The sequence below is a fragment of the Cryptomeria japonica genome, chromosome 8 (assembly GCF_030272615.1).
Source record: "Cryptomeria japonica chromosome 8, Sugi_1.0, whole genome shotgun sequence".
NCBI classification, from domain to species: Eukaryota; Viridiplantae; Streptophyta; class Pinopsida; order Cupressales; family Cupressaceae; genus Cryptomeria; species Cryptomeria japonica.
The window spans coordinates 576,469,360-576,487,090 of record NC_081412.1 but is presented as its reverse complement, the minus strand read 5'-3'; the positions used below and the strand labels follow the sequence as shown (position 1 = coordinate 576,487,090).

The 17,731-nt window shown below is 30.4% G+C and overlaps 1 protein-coding gene across 1 annotated transcript; it reads right to left on the bottom strand.

The window, feature by feature from the left end:
• Positions 1 to 8,656: 8,656 nt before the first annotated feature.
• LOC131857801 (ATP-dependent RNA helicase SUV3, mitochondrial-like) lies at positions 8,657 to 9,928 on the bottom strand. The gene has a single exon (XM_059210526.1). The coding sequence runs from the start codon at positions 9,926 to 9,928 to the stop codon at positions 8,657 to 8,659; it is 1,272 nt and encodes a 423-aa protein (XP_059066509.1).
• Positions 9,929 to 17,731: the final 7,803 nt, after the last annotated feature.

Below are 17,731 nucleotides of genomic sequence, written 5' to 3'. Positions count from 1 at the left end.
TGGAACTTTTCATGGATATAGTTTCTCTAGTATATGTTAGGCAGTTTTCAAACTTATTTCATTCTCTCCTTCATCTGATATCTTACAAGGCGCGTACACATAATTTTGGTGGCCATATTGAAAAGGGTGTGGAAAGGACAAGTTCTAAGTGAAGTAAAATTGATGTCACTCTTCACACCTCTAGAAAAGAGGAACACAAACTTCTAGAAGATGGTTTGAAATTAGGGCAAAGGTAATTTAAAAAGGGTGATGTCTCTGTTCAAGTTTCCTGAGAGGATGTTGAGCAGCTTCAATATGTTTTTCTGGATACCGAGCAATGGTAGTCGAAGGTTCTCCTGGTTGTTGACTGTAAAAGTTTCTTTGTGGGCTTCTAGTTTCTTGAGGAGTTTGATAATCAAGCTAATGATAAGGAAGAGGTGGCCGAGAATTATCCAAAGCATCATTTTGTTTAAGATTATGCCTCTGCTCATTTTTGTGTTGTGCCCTCTACATAGGGTTTGATAGTACTCTTGGTTGTATACTTACAAATATCTTTGCCTATTGTTTATTTTGTATAGTTGTTTTATTCCATTTAAAAAACAAAAATCCATTTCTAGTAGATATCCGTTTTTTGACATAATTGTTTCCTTCATTTTTCCCTTGGGATTGCTTTTGGACTTGGCTTGGGGATGTGAAACTTGAAAAATCAACACCGAAAACATGTTTAAATTTTTTCCTAATTTTGCCCATGTGGTTGACGACTTTTCTTTTAATTCAAATTTGATTAAACAAGAAGGGTTTATCAAGAAAATTGCCAGCTTTCTACCAATATTAATTTATCCATATTTTAAATTTAATAAATAATTATTATTGATTTTCTACATAGATTATGACTAAAGTCCAAATTAATAGGTTGATTGAAAACATTTATAACCTTAAAATTGTTACATATTTTTCAAATCCAAAAAATGCTACACATTATATGCTTCCTCCACTATAGGATTAGAAAAAAATGATTTCATGGATTTTTCACAAAGTTATGGTGCATAGACATACAAGTTTGTTTATTTTGAAAAAGTTTTAATGAAAAAATCATAATTAATTATTAACTTGATAAAAATTACCAAAAAAATGTAGCACATGCGGGCATGTGTCCTCTACTTATATTGAAAGTTTTTTAAAAAAAAAAATTTGCTTGTACTTAATTTTTGCAAACATACACCTTCTTTTTATTTTTTCACTAAAAATTAAGTACTACCTGCACTGAAATTTTAATCTTTTACTAAATAGATTTATATTTTTCCAAAAAGCAACTAGTTGCTTAGAAACTAGATTAAATTTGGTATTGTATATGATGAAAATGGATGATTAAAAAATATTTTAAAACCAACAAAGATCCAACCACATAAAAACCCTAGTTCTACAATTAAATCCACCATACACCAATGCAGAACCTAAAACATGCAAATCACAAGAAAATAGAAAGATTATACCATTTGCATGCTTAGTAGGGTTTGATCTTTATTGTTTCCTATCTCCATTGATCTTGTTTCATATGGTTTCTCTCAGATTTTGTATTGTGCACAAGAGCTCAACAAAGAAGAGATTGTGGTTATGTAGACGCTTGGTTGCATAAAGGTTGATTGATCAGTTGGTTGAAAGGATAGGAATCCTCTTATATCGAAGAAGACTTAGAAATTGGAGGGATAAGATTAAGAGGTGAAGAGATAAATGGTTGGCTGGGATTAAAGGGTAGGTGGAAAAAATGGTAAAATAATAGGAAGGTGGTTAGGATTAAAATAAGAAATGACTCACAAGTGTCATGGGGAAATGCTAATGAATTAATTAAATAAATGAAGATCCATGTAATTAATACAAGAGATGGGACCAATTAAATAAATAAAATATTTTTTTAATTTAGGGAAAGGATAATTCAAATAAATAAGAATATTTAATTAAATAGAGAAAGGCTAGAAAAGGAAAAATGAATTATTTAAGTAAATAAAGATCTCTTTAATTAATAGACGGCTTAAGATAAAATAATTAAATAAATTAAATATTTATTTAATTAGGTTAGGACAATTTTGGATGTCTCTAGGTACAAATTATGTTCTTACATATTTTGCAAATTATGTTAATAACCTATTCAAAATTTTGTTTCAAGTTGGCTAACTCTGATTTTTCGAAGATGATCCTGTACACATCCTTCTATTTGTTAAATTTACTTCTTCATTAATATATTAATTTTGTTAACCTAATCAATTATTTGAATAAGTTAAATATCTACAGTGTTAGTGTTCTCATTATTTTGTTTACCCTATCAATGGTGTTATTGTTCTCATTGTCTTGTTTACCTTATTCATCAACATAAATGATATGAAGTGATACTTGACAATATGAAATATTTTTTGTAGAATCTTGAGCTTTAAAAAGAGGGAATAAAGATTTAGAGATCATTTGGAATATTTTACTTTTGCTTAAATGAAAAGAAATAAACATTATTAAGATTGCCTATAGCTTACTATGGTTTTGTGAGAGAAAATTAAGATGTCCTAGATAAACATAAGTGTGTTAAGCATGAAAAATGGATAAATAAATGATCTTTAGATTAATTCGATTGAGATGTTTTCCTTAAAGTCTTTTAAAACCTTTCTTATAATAATAAAAAATAATTAGAAGTATATTAGAAAAATGATTTCAAATTAATTTTTTCAATAAAAATGAAAATTTTATTTATTGAAGAAATTATACAAAATGAATGATTATTTTTTTATTAGGGTCTTTTTTACAAATTATTTATATTAGAAAAGAAAAATTACGAAAATAATTATTTTTGTATTAATGCATATTCTTAAATAAAATAGTTTCATTAAAAATATATATTTTAATTATATAACAAGTCTTCATTATTATTGGTTGACCTTAAATTGAAGGAAATTAAACTTAATGCTATCAAATTTCCACAATCCATGTTATAATTGCACTTGTTGTTTTTGGACAAGATTGTGTGAATTTTTGTTATCATCAACATTTTGAATCACACTTCACAATTCATCATCAAAATCAATAGAGTTTCAAAGAGATGAATCAGGGAGTGGGATTCAAAATTTTGATAATAAAATAATTTCACACAAAATCTAATTCAAAAATAACAGGACACCAAAAAATAGAGAAGTGTCTTCGCTGGGTTGTTGTGCTCGCGGGTTTGAGCAAGTGAAGTGTGGAGATGAGGTCCCCCAATTGTCGCCTCACCGGTTCATAGCTCCGAGTCAAAAGAGTTTCATGTGGAGCCAGAGGGCATGTCATGCCAGCGTCGCTGGTCACATTAAAAAGTTTACCAGGCATTATTTTTAAAAAAAAAATTCTTAAAATGAATTATCTTTAATATTTTTTCATTCTTATGAGATTTTTTTTTCATATTAGTTTATCTATTTTTCAGATTTTTCTATTCTTGTAGACATGTACCCACATACATTTTAATTGTTACATTTAGTATTTTAGACTTTATTTTAAGGTGACATTATTTATTGAGGTTTTTGATAAATTTTGAGAAAGGCTATTTATAAATTTTCATGTCTATTGAGTTCAATAGATTGTAGAGATAGGTAGTTTATTTTACAAAAAGTATATAATGATGTAGAAACTATTGGATTTTCTTCCCTCTAACTTTACTCATATCTCATATTTGATTTCTATTTGATTTCTATTTGATCTACCTTTACTCATATCTCATAAAGAAGTTTTTGAGCAATTTGCATAAATATAATAGATTAAATTTTGAGTAAAATTGAATTAAATACAAAGATATGTTAAATTTTGAGAATTTATGATTTTCCTATCTCTTGACAGAAGCTCGTAGATCTTGATAGTGTGAATGGGGATATTACCAAATTGGTTTGCCTCCTAAATTCTATTCACCCTAGTCTATTTAAGTTTATTTAGGTTACACATAAGATACTTATCTTATTTTATGTCTCATCGTAGCTTATATAGGAGCTCTTATACATTGCATAATGTATATGATTGTTTTATTTGCATCCTTGAATAGGAATACAATACATTCTTTTCATATTGATCCTTTTATTTCATTGTGCCTTTCATTAAATCTTTCAATTTTAGATGACTATCTCTATAGTTAAATTTTAAAAACTCAAAATATTGATTTAAAAAAAAATCAATACTAAATATTCTATTAACATCGTTCCAAGGGGAAGCGTCCCCAAAAAAATCCAAATCCCCTATAGTGGGACAATTTTTAGACTTAGGGATTTATGAGAAATTTCCCCACAACACCACCACTTTTGCCACCTCTGTTGAGAATTTCCTCGGGTCTCTTGATATATGTCACATGTCATTATTTATTGATTGCAACATTTAACTTCATGAAAACTAGTTGGCCTTTCATAAGGTACTGATAGAGATGTTATATTGCAAATTTTGATTTGAGGATTTTAATTCACCTCTATATTCTATATGAGCACTGACCCCACCACCACTCCATCACTATGCCTCTCCATCCTTAAATGTAAACCCTTGATCCTTCATCTCCTAAAACCTATCTCCACATCCCCATGGAAAAACTTTGAGAAACTATATTAATTTTAACAATACTAAAAAAAAAATTATGTTTGAAAAAGACCTCAACTACTTCTTACTAAGATTCATTTAATCTTATTGTGGTTATGTACATCTCAAAATATGCCACATGATAGTCTCTTCATAAAACACTTAGTTTTACAAATATCTAAGGGAGAGGTGTAGTAGTTGTGCACCCCAACTTCACGCTTCTCAAAATCATGTGTGGAAATTTTAAAGCACTCCCATTTTTTACAGAATCTTACTTGTTAAGTTCCTTTCTTATAACTAACATTTCAAGGATGCATCATCAAATATGATGACACATTAGCATGCTTTTTGCCAAGGTTTCCAAAACAGCCCAAAAAAAAGTTGAGACCAATAGGCATGCAAAAGGGCCCCCAATACTTGTGCAGTTGTTGTGGCATCACATCATTGGTTGTTTTTTACAACAAATGGTATATTTATTTCAATTATTGGTATTCATCATTAGCAATAACAACTTTAAATTCACAACTATTGGTGCAATGTTATACAAAATTCAGATATTATATTAACAAGCACGGGGATGCTAAATCAACAACTTCTATAACAAGAATTCAAATGCACTCAACTACTGGGTCCTTACCCCTATACTATGAGCATACCTAAAAAACATTTTTTGCACTAGCCGAGAATCAAACACGGGTCTATACTGTGGTAGTGTACTATTCTAAAACTAGACCATTGGTACTTACCATAAAATTTTCAATTTCAATGATTTGGAAAAAATAAAAGTATATGTTCCTTGAATGTCATAGGATTTTAAATGATTATTAAATCTAAATTTCACATGTTTCTTGAATGTCATAGGATTTTGTATGAATATTGAATATAAATTTCTGCATATTTTCTAAATATGGCTGTACAAATATGAAGAAATTTAAATCTCAATAGTTATAGGAAATGCTGAGACTCAATAATTTAAATTTTAAGAAAAAATGTGTAGTGTGGAAAGTCTCACATGTTGTAGAAATTAATTAAGATAGGGGAATGTGAATTTCTAGGTAGTAATCAAGCATATGGGGACCATGTTTAATAATAATAATAAATTATGGAGATTGGCGTAGATATGGAAAAAGATAAGGTAGAATGCACATGAATGTGTGAAAGTGAGAGCAAATGATTCCGTGAAAGCTTAATAGAAGAAGCCAAACCTAGAATAGAATTTTGTTAGATGTCACTATTAAATCATATTTAGACGCTCTTAAAATAAGCCTAAAACATTTAGAAACTAGCATTAGTATGTAAAATTTACCATTATTTGCCCTCCCTCAATGCATGTGAATTCTAGGTGAACATGTATTTCAAAGTAAGTACTTAGACACAAAAGGAATACTGAGGTCAATGTAAAGTAATGGAACCTCAGTAGATATCTTTGTGTTGTTCATTAACATGCATGGTCCATAAGGACCTATGAATTAAAGAAAGATATGCAATGAGTATGCTTTTTGACAAGTCAAATAAAAATAATTACTTAAATTGTTTAGAAAAATAAAAAGTACAAATAGGTTTTAAGAAGTTATGATGATACAAAAGTGTGAAGATATATCATGGATTTTCATGCCATGTACATGATCAAGAATCTCTATATAGTCACTACTTGAGATATCAATAAAGAAATGTTCATGACAATATATTTTCCCCTCTCTAATGGGTTGCATACAATGTGTGCAAGAAGTTGGAGAGGAAAAAGTAGTTCATGCAAAGTAAATGTAATGTAATAGGTATAAACATGCAATCATATAATTTTGTAAATTAAGTGTCATAAATGAGTCATGTGAATCAAAGTAAGTAAGATGTATATTCTTATAAGTATGAAATCATCTGGACTAGAGATAGACATCAAGGTATAAGCTTACTCTTAGGTTGGATAAATCATAAAATAAAAATGGCTCCAAAGGCATAATGTACTTGTGTAAGATGGGGAGGGAACAGTCTTCCCACTCTGACTCATATAATAAGAAATGTAAACAAACATAATAAGATATAGGCAAGAAAGCATGCTTATTGATATAATAAGGATAAGTGATTATAAAACAATGGAGAGTGGAGAAGAGAATATTCTTCCAATCTAGTAGGATTTCACTCTAGAAACATGATAAGACAATGAAGGTACAAATAGAATGGGGAGAACATGGTGCCAATAATATAATAAAATAGCATAGAATTGAAACATAATATAACATTGATATAAAATTTGAATAATGATAATAGGACTACATGAATAATCTCGGCATGAGAATAATATCATGACAAAGCACATAAGCAAGATAACATTAAATAATAACATATGTAGTAATTAAGGATTTAAAAAATTATTCTAATTTATGTGGACTTATTTATTTATCGATCTCGTCTATTTTTTACATAATATAAAAATAATGAGAGTATGTGTAAATAAGACAAGCTTATGTGTTTTTTGAGTTAGAAAGTTCTGAAAAAATGTTCACTTAGCTAATTTTAATGTGACATGTTGGTTTGAAAATAGTAGGCCCAAAATCCTAAAAAAAAAATATGCCTTCAAGGCTATGTTTTTTCCATTAAGGAGGTCAAATTATTAAATATGAGAGTGGATAAAATCTCTTTCTACTGGGGCTCAGCTTAAATCTAAGATGGTGTTCTTATGGGAACCTTAATAGATTCTCAGCTCAAAATAAATAATAAATGTTATAAATGATAACTATAACAAAATACATTCCTTACCCATATGTTTTCACTAGTTCATGGTCACATAGATATGATGAAGTTTTTTTAATATTTTATTCAATACTCTACACATGCATCTATATGTATAACAATGATAATATAATCACTTAAAGTGGTGTCTTTCAAATACTTCATAGCCATTGATAAAGCATAAACATGGTTGAAATAATTCAATAAAAAATTAATAGTTTACTTCACTTAAAAATAATCCCTAGTTTACAATGTGAATCATAAATAGCAATGCATAAACCTATTCATATTTCTATAATCACTGGTCACTAATTTTGATGATAATTTTGATGATTTTTAATGTGAGTGGAGGGTCAAGATCTTCAATGTAGCTTTACATTATTCAAATGTCTATTTTATGGTCATCGTATTACTATTTTTAGACCTCATATGTTTTTCAATGTTTTACTTTTGATGATTACTAATTCAATAAGTGATATGTTTATATTTTGAATATTTTATATATTATACTATATATTTTGTGTGTGAGTACATATAGTCGGTATGGATTTGTTCTAGTGTTACTTAGATATTGAATAGTTTATTCCACAAATATTGGTTTATTGGTCCCTTTATTATGTAAGATTCTTAATTGATTGTTGTATTTGTCTTAGATGTGTCATTTGTTATCAATCTATATATATGAAAAAAAATATATATTAGAGCTATCTATTAGATGTATTAGGGTTTTTTAAAGGACCCCCTTTGTTAATAATTAGAATGTTTAAAAAGTAACAAGGCAACATAAATATAAAAAACAATATGTGGCGAAAAATAGCAACTCCTAAGCTAGATAAGGGAAACAAATAGTAGGGACCATAACTAGAAGAAATAAAAAAATATTAAATAGACATGTTCCTTAAAGATTGGGCAAATTGGACAAAGTCGCATTCTTCCATTCATCCTTCGGAGTCTTCATTTTCTTCATATTTAGCATCCTCCTATAGAATTCACATTAGGGTGAGGTCCATCCCACCAAATTTCTTAATTAGGAGGGATATGAAAAAGAAGACTTGACAAACAAATTATAGATTCTTTTTATTGTTGTTAATTAATATTCATGAATTTTTAGATTCAATATTTAGTGGTACCATTCCGTGACATCGATATATTTTAAGTACATATGTTCTTAAAAACAACTCTAACGAAAAACATAAACTATTATAACTTGTCCTCTTGAAAAAGAAGTCACAAGTTCAAATCAGAAGAGGGTAAGATGTCTATGTCTTGATTGTAGCACAGTTAGGTGCCTCATACAAGGAGTCCCATATTAATATGGGCCATCCGTGTACCCATATGCAGACTGCCCATAGACTACAAAGAACAATTACAAACAAACAAATCTTCATTCCACTATGTCGATTATAGCTGGCTCCTTCTTATACTCCTCTGAATTTGAAGGATAGAGTAACCAGTATTCTTCCTCTTTCTTTTCTCTCTGTCGGATGATTCTCTTAATCTGCAACTCTAGTTCAGGTAGTCTATCATAATGAATCATGAGAGGTCGTTGTTGGGGAAACTGGGTATAGAGATACTTATAAGCCCTTACCAGACTATATACGCCTTCAAAAGTATACTCATTCATATTATAGTCGAAGGCGCCGTTGAGATAATTGAAGGGACATTCTGTAAATCTGGAAAACATGTTGGTCATCCAAGAAATAACGACAAGTGGGTCTTCACAAGGGCAGTTGCAGAGCTTCAAGAAGTCAGAAAGGGTTATCAGTGGCATCAGATCTTTGAGTGCAATCTGATTTGCTAGATTCCAGAATTCACTTGGAAATTTCCTGAAACGAAACAAAACTTTGCCACAACTTTTGCCATACCCAACCTTTCGCCCAGCTCTCCCCAACCCCAGCCTTTTTGATCCCATACATAACTGAAGATAACGAACAAATGTCCAATCCTGAAATTCCCCCAGCTTTCTCCAACGATGGTCGAGGATGGGCAGTATTGTTGGATCCAAATCTAAAATCGCCAGCTTGATGGGCTCAGTGAGAGCATCAAGACAACTCGTAAGGTATTCCAGGCTCTTATAGTTTGTAGCTGTACAATACCCAATTTCACTGCCCCGACCAGCTCTTCCAGCAATCTGTTTAATTAACTGAATCTTCACAGGACTGGAAGATTTGCAGAAGTTTATTATGCTTGGGTCATATTTTTTTGTCTCTGTGAAAATCACTCGTCTTAGTGGAAGATTGAGGCCCATAACAACGGCAGCAGTGGCTAACAACACGGTCTTTTGGGTCTCAGAATCTTTCAAGAAATTTTCAGCTGCTTCAATGATGAATTCTGGTGGGAGGCTTGCGTATAACAGAGTACATTTCACAAAAGGCTGTTGCTGGAAAATTGTTTTTTTAATTTCTCTCAGTTTACGCACTGAAAATCCAACAAAGCAGTCCCCTGATTCAATTTTACTTGGAACTAGGGCCTCTTTTTCCACAACCAATTGGGTTCTCCTGCGGTGTTTCACCATTGTCAATCTGTCTCCTGTTAATTCACAAAGATCTCGAATGAGGTCCACCACGCTGTTCTCTCCACACAAGTGGATTTCATCAGCATTTAGCCCAAAAAAGGCCCTTGTCCAGGCCCCACCTCTGAGATCATCTCCAATCATCTGAATCTCATCTATCACACCCACATCCTACTTTTTACTCAGATCCACCATTTCCACGCTGCAACAACATTTTACAGAGTCTTGACGATATTTAAAATCCTCCACAGTTTTAAGGTCACATAGGATTCCTTCCTTAGTCACATCTTGGTAAACTTGCATTGCAAGAAGGCTAAATGGGGCACAATAAATTGCAGATTTTCCTTGTTCCTTGAAACTTTTCATAGCCTCAAAAGTTGTCCCACTATTTGTTGGGCCAAAATGAAAAGTAATTTCACGCTTGGAATCTGTGCCTTTTCTTGGATACCATTGCAGAGGGCCGCACAAGCTCAACAGCCTTTTGGGCTCTCTGTGTACTCTATCACAGTTCATGTACTTTACAAACACATTTTTAAGGAAAATACAACTACTGAATTTTAGAATGATATCCATTAAGGCTGCAGGACAGTAATTTTTCAAGAAACTCATGTAGTCTAATTGCATCCAAAGGGTAACGCGATCTCCTTCAGCCCACTCCAGCTTCATGAATTTTTTTGTGTCTCTATATTCAAATGAATTCTTTAAAGGCATATGGAACTTCTTAATATATTCCAAAATATCGTCTAATCTCCACTTAATTCTTTTCCAGGATTTTTTGTCTCGCCTTATCTCCTGAATCGACCATTTTTTTGAACATTGAGTGCAAGGACTCTCAAGATGTTGAGAAGATGGGTCAGGTTTACCACACTTGGGACACAGCATTGTTATGGTGGTTTTAAGATTGGCATATCCATCGTAGATACCAAGCAATGCATTCCAAATATCTTGACTGTATCTTTCAATCTCCTCCTTTGTGGCACTTTCTCCATTATATTCACGCTCCCTCTCAATAATACGGTCTCTCGCTCTTCTGTAGTCACTCAACATAATAATCTCTCTCGCTCTTCCGTGTTGGCTCCTCACAATAATCTGTGTCGCTCTTCTGAGTTTGCTCGTAATTTCCATATATTGTTTTCTCTCGGGTGTCTTCTTTGAAGACGCACCTCAAAAAAGCTCTTTCGCCCTTTCGAAAAGAAGGTTTATGGTTGTGTTTGCAAGAGAGCTTCTATTGATTTCATGTTTGGGAAATATATATATATATGATATAAAATTAAATAAATTAGAAGAATGATTAATAATAAAAGAAAATAAAAAATTATTCAAGATAATTAAAGTGTGTTTAATAAAAATAAGAAATTATAAACTATTCAAGATATTTATTTTATCTTTTTGAAAAAATAAGGTTTGTTTATACACTAAAATATTTAATACGTATATTAAATATTTGTCTAAAATTTTCAAATAGTATTAATGAGAGATGAATTAAAAGCATTTAGCCTCTACATTTAGCCTCTAAATATATGATAACCAAAAATTTGAAAAGTGTTTGATAATAATGAAAAATTTTAAGTTGCTAAAAGTAACTCACCCCCTTTTAAGAAGAAAGGTTTTGGAAAAGTTATGTGTAGCACCCCTATTCATTTGAACTCATTAGACTCATATTTTATTATTGTTTACTTTCAGTGGATACATTACCATGATGTGGTTTTCAGACTTATATGACATTATTTCATGCTTTATCTGGATATGAGATGCATAACTTATTTGCAATATTTTTGTACTTGTAATGTATGGCATTTTTATGGATTATTGCTATGTACTGACACTTTACTTTATTTTATGTAATGTGGAATAATATGTTGTGTGTCTGTGAGTGTATTGGATGCAAGGGGACGATTTTCCTTCACTCATTTCGCTGAGATAGGGAACATTGCAATTCTCCTTCATCGGTGTGTATGTTGTGTCTTCTATATAGTATATATGCATGTGTGGTTCGGTGATGCAGGATATTGCAGGTACAAGTACCGGGTAGGTACGGGGTATCGTCTCCACCTGGCTCCACAGGTTTGAGTGTGCCTTATATTTTTCGATGGAAGTGGAGGAGGTAGTAGTTGACCCTATTTTTTTCAGTTACACTCGTGTGAGTGTCATCAGTTGGTCGTCCAGTCAGTTAGTTCGACCTTTGTATTTTGTCGTTTGATCTTTTTATGAGTATTTGCTTGAAGTTTGTTTTATTGTGTGTGCTTTAATGGATTTATTTAATTAATTAATTAAATTTATGGATTTATCTCATGGTTGTTATTCTTGTGAATTATGTATTTTATGCATTGAGATTATAAATTTAGCCAATTAAAAAGAAATTATTAAATTAAGTTGCAAGCTGCATGATGTTAGAAATATATTTTATTTAAATTTTAGTGGAAAAATAAATTAGATTAATTGCATTTATTGTTTCCTAGAATTTTAAATAAATAAAAGAATAAATAGAATAAATGTATAAATAAATGAATGAATAAAAGAATTAATTAGAACTAAAATATTGCTTTAATTTCTTTATTTAGAAAATTAATTAATTTGCATGAGAAAAGAAAAGAAAGAATAATAATTTTTAATTATTGCATGTTAGTTTATCTTTTGTTATAAAATTTGAAAAGAAAATAAAATTACTTTTATTTTAAATTTAGGTTTTTTAGAAAAAGCTATTGAACGTAGAATTTTAGTTTAAATATGGAAATAGGTCTTTTTTTTTAGATACATAGGAAACAGGTCAGGGATTTAGGTGAAGAGAAATTTATTTGGAAGCTTTTTGAAGGATTGGTTCTCTTCTACAAATTTTCTTCCAGGAAAGCTATACCAGGTTGGGTGGCTTCTTTTGATTGTTTGTTTTAAAGAAAATATTTTATTTCTTTTATCTTTCTGAATGATGTGTGTTAAGATGTTTGACAAATTTAAAATCATGTCTGATTATTTCTTGTTCTTGGCTAAAGTCCATTCCTGGAGTTAATTTCTAGTTTATGGAAATAAGTTATTTCCTGGGTGTTTGTAGATTAAATTTTAAGAAAATTGGAAAAATTTATTATGGCAAATTTTGCCAAGATTTTTACTGTTCATGGAAATTGCAAGATTTGGGAGCAATGGGATTTACCAGAGAAACCATTCCCTCTTGTTTGATTTTTGCTTCGATATTTGGCTATGACGGTCCTTTTTAATATTTGTGTATCTCTGTGATATAATTAGTTATTATAGAAATAAATTTAATCATTAATTAAATTTATTGTATTATTAGAAGTTAAGAGAAATTATTTTATTATATTATTTTGGAGAAATTGTGTAATAAATAATTTCTCTGGAAATAAATTGGTTTGGAAATTAATTATGTTTAAAAAAAATAAATTAAATTTACTATTTTTAAAGTAGTAGTGAATTTTAAAAATAAAAAATAAAAAAATTAAAAAAATTAAAAAAAAAATTAAATTAAAAAATAAAATTAATAAATAAAAAACAAAAATATTAATTATATATATATATATATTGTTTTATGTGGTTTTAATTATGTTATTTTTGGAAATGAAAGATATTTCAAATTAAATCATCTTTTTATTATATAATTTAATGTGATATAATTATATAATGTTATATTCGTAGAATATATATATTTATGTAATTATATTATATTATTATATATAATTTGGAATTTGGAATTTAATTTAGATTATTGATACAATCTAATCGGGTTTATTTGTAAAGTAATCATGAACATATAATTAGGGGGTTAATTTTTATGTGATTGATTTAAATTTATTGGACAAATGACAAAATTGATTTCTTTGTATTAATATAGTTGTATTTTCTTATTGTCTGGAAAATCTTTAATTGCAAGTTATTTGTGTTTTTGGCTATTTTAAGAAAAGATTGCCTGTATTAGGATCTTGTGTAAATGGTGTTTGCAGTCAAGCTTAATTTCATTGCAATTCTGGTTGAGTTGTCATTATGTCCTATGTTATTATGTCTCCTTGGCCAGGTGTTGTCATATAACCTTATTGATGTGAGCCATTGTGTGTTTCGTCCAAATGGTCAATCTTAGGTTAGTGATTGTGTATCTTTCACCTGTGCTTTGTCAGGATTAGTTATGGTTGTTTGTTTCTCCATAGAGTTCTTGAAGAGAGACCTTTCCTGTTAGTGTCCTATGAGAGAGAGTGGCTTTTGAGTGGGGGTCATGCCCAAAGTGGATGACAGGATAACCCGTCGAAAGTCAGTTAAAAAGTGATAACCTAATAATATATTGGGGGGAAGTCAGATAAATATTAATTAAGATAATGTACCTCGTACATAGGTGTAGTGCTTGTACAGGGCTCATAATGCTACGAGAAGGCTTGTAATGGCAAACTTACCACCTTGTCTTCATGAAAGGATTGGTAGGGTCTGCATGAGACTTAGTTGGAACCGGAGGCTCGGGAGAAGTTACTAGGAGAAACCCAGGATGGGGGTCGGGACTTATGGAGAATGTACCATGGTATCCACCGTAAGACATGCAATGACACTCTCTCCTTAGAGTCACATGTGTTTTGTGAGTTGAGTTACATGGATGTTTGCGGAGTCTTGTGGTCCTTTCGTACTTGTTTTACTTTGCTTACTTGAGGGTTTTCTTCTATCTCCTAGCACAGTGGGGTGGTTCCATTTTGGGATCACATGGTCAAGTGGTAGTGCCACTTCCCATCGGATGTTCTAGATTGTATCTTCAGGCGAGGAAAGGCTTCATTGGTGTTTCTTGGTTCGTGGTTCATGTACCAGCTCTTGTTCGAGATCATTGTTCAGTTGAGACCTTGTGGTCATTGTATCAAACTTTTATGTAACCTTGATATTGTAACCTTATAATCTGTTGCATTATTGGAAGCCATGTATTTGTGGCTATTGTAATAGTATGTCAGTGGAAAGTATGTTATTTCAGTTGCTTTGATCTTATGTTAAATTGTTTTATGGAAATTGGATACATTGGAATCCTTTCATTTCTTCATTATGGAATTTAGATGTATGTGTAGTTTTAAACTTAAGCATTTAATTTATCTAATTAAATAGACAATTGGATTAACATTGGTGTTAATATAATCTACAAATTAATCTTCATTGGTAACCCTTAGGAAATCATATGTTAGACTTCCGTTGTGGTATTAAACGTGCAATGGTTATAGTTAGTGCACTTAGTCTTAAAAAAAATTTATTTCACCCTTTAGTTGCCTAGTTGTGTTGTTTTCCTTTAGGGTTCCTGGCGAGGCATTACATTATGCTTAGGTGCTTATATGTTAGAATAAATATGATCTAGTTGAATAAAATGTTTAAATACTACCAGTGAAGAAGAATTTAGAAAAGAAAACTAAATAATGTTTTATTGAACTCTATTTTACTTCTAAGATCTTCTAAAATTTGAAAAACATCGTAATCTTAATTAAATCGAATTGAATTTTAATTTTGCATCCTTCATAAGTCATATCATTGCTACAATGGCCAGCTTGATGCATGGTGTACAAAAGAATAAAAAATAGATCTTATGAATGTGAAAGATTTTTAAAGAGACAATTTATGCTTTGTTTTTTATTGTCTCTGTAGATGTATGTAAATTGAAATGATAATTAAAGTAAAAATATGTGCAAATCATTTACCTGAGGTCTAATATTGAAAATGAGCTGAAGATGACTAGAAATTTTGCCATGTGAATTTTAGAAGTATGAAGCTTTCTTTAAGTGTTAGCATTGGTTAAATACAGGGTACCTATGATACTTAGGCATGTAGATATCATGTGTCGTGTTCATTATTTGACCCTATGTTTACTAGTAATTAACTCATCTGCCCTTTAGATGATAAGATAATCATATCTAAGTGTTTGAGATGAAAAAAAAAAACTTGTCTAATTTAACAAATTGTCATAATTAATTCCCTATGTTAGTGATGTTTCAACTTTACCAAAAGTACAAATAGGAATTGTTAACTGTGTGCATGCCTAGTGATGGTGATAGTGATGTCAAAAATAAATTTGAGAAACTAACCCTATAGGATGTTACACATGTGGTATGTGATTTTGATTGAGAGAAAATGAAGATGCAAGTGGTGGCCACAAAAAAAGAAATCAAGCAGAGTCAAATGCTTTAAATTTTAGAAGGGTTGAAGAATGAAGGTGTTGGATACACCATAACTAATAACTAATATATGATTGATTCATATATAGGTTTTATTGAAAGGATACGATACATTGTCCCATGTGCACCATTTTTGTCTTGAGTTTAGTCTTAAGAACATCATGATTTATAGAGTCAAATATTATCATGGTCCCACATGTCCAACTTATTTTTTAATTCAATTTTTGTGTTATTGTGATTGGTTGTACATATTATTATGGATGGTTGTCTTGTTTCTATGTTGGTTTCTCAATTTTTTGTTCTTGTCATCCACATTTGTCAAAGTCTAGTTTGCTTATGATTTTGCTACTTCTCTCCCTGTACAATATTTGTATTGTGATAAGTATTTATTTCAATGTCTTGATCCCACGTGATTTAATTGTATAATTATATTTCTTAGGTTCTTTTCTTGGACCAATTATTATAGATCCTTGAAATTTGGATTATTTACATCATGTTTTGTATGTACTCTCATGTATAAAATATTTTATATTTCATTGTTTAGAGAATTAAGATACATTGTGAATTGTTTTTAAGTGAATATTTTTAAGTCCAAACCACCATACATTAGCAGTTAAAGTCATAAGAACTAGTTGTTGTAAATGTATAGGCAGATTGAGAAAATTTTTAATTGCATGATCTCTTGATGACGATCACACCATCCTGCAATAAGAAGGAAAAATTTTATACTTCTAATGAAATAAAAGAAATACTAGTTGGAGTTGAACCAAAATTGTGGCACAATATCTATGTTTACCTTGTGCACTTTTGTTCTATCAAGTATGCCATGGTTTTCATCGTTGACGATTCTTATCCTTGCCCTATATAAATGTTCAAAGTTAAACCATGATAAATGAAAAAAAATGAATCAGTATTGACACACATTTAAATATGTCCTTTGATGATTCTTGAATAACACTATATCCAATATACTTATAAAACATAGATGTTTTTATGAAGAAACACAAAAATTAGTGATTGCTTGTTGCAAACAGTTTGGAATTGATGGCAAATGATATGTCCTTGATGATCAGAAAACACATCTTATTGATACTATTATACTTATTCTTGTATTTCTTCAATGCTTGAATATCTACTATTAAGCTTTTGATTACAACAGTCCACCTTTTAAATATGTCATGATGCCTTTCATCTTAGTGAGCAAACATGGCAAGTGACTTGTATCATTCATGTGCTATTATGTTTCTATGGATTTTTTTTGTTTTTCAATATTAATAATGACATAAATAAAAAATATTATGTGATTATATTATAGAACAACTTCATTGTAGTGTTGAAACATAATAAACACATTGTTGTGTCAAACATTTTGATAATGCACCCTATTTTTTTATTAAACGTTTGGATAGTACCCCCCTTATGTGGTTTATACGATGTTGAGATGAAAAGCATATTAGTATTAGTGTGGTGGGACTCTTGTGTCTATTTTTAAGAGTGAAACACACATTTTGTACAACTTTGATGCATTATAAGAAAATTCATAGAGGGAGGAAAACAAAAGACCAAAATAAGATTGCACAAGTGAAATTGTAAAACACATTGTGTCTGCCAACTTGTTCCATGCTGAAAAAAAAAAAATTGTTTCAAAATATTTCTACGAAAGGGTATTCAACTATAAACACAGTGTGTTTTCAAACATTTTCATAGTGCATTGTTTTGGCATTTATGCAACATTTGATGCGATTAAATGTTAATGGATATTTCTTGGTCCTCTGCATCCTGAAGCTAGTTAATGGAACGGACGTATGTATAGGTT

Excerpts from the sequence above, each read along its gene's own strand:
- LOC131857801 (XM_059210526.1), bottom strand. The coding sequence starts at position 9,928 with ATGATTGGAGATGATCTCAGAGGTGGGGCCTGGACAAGGGCCTTTTTT.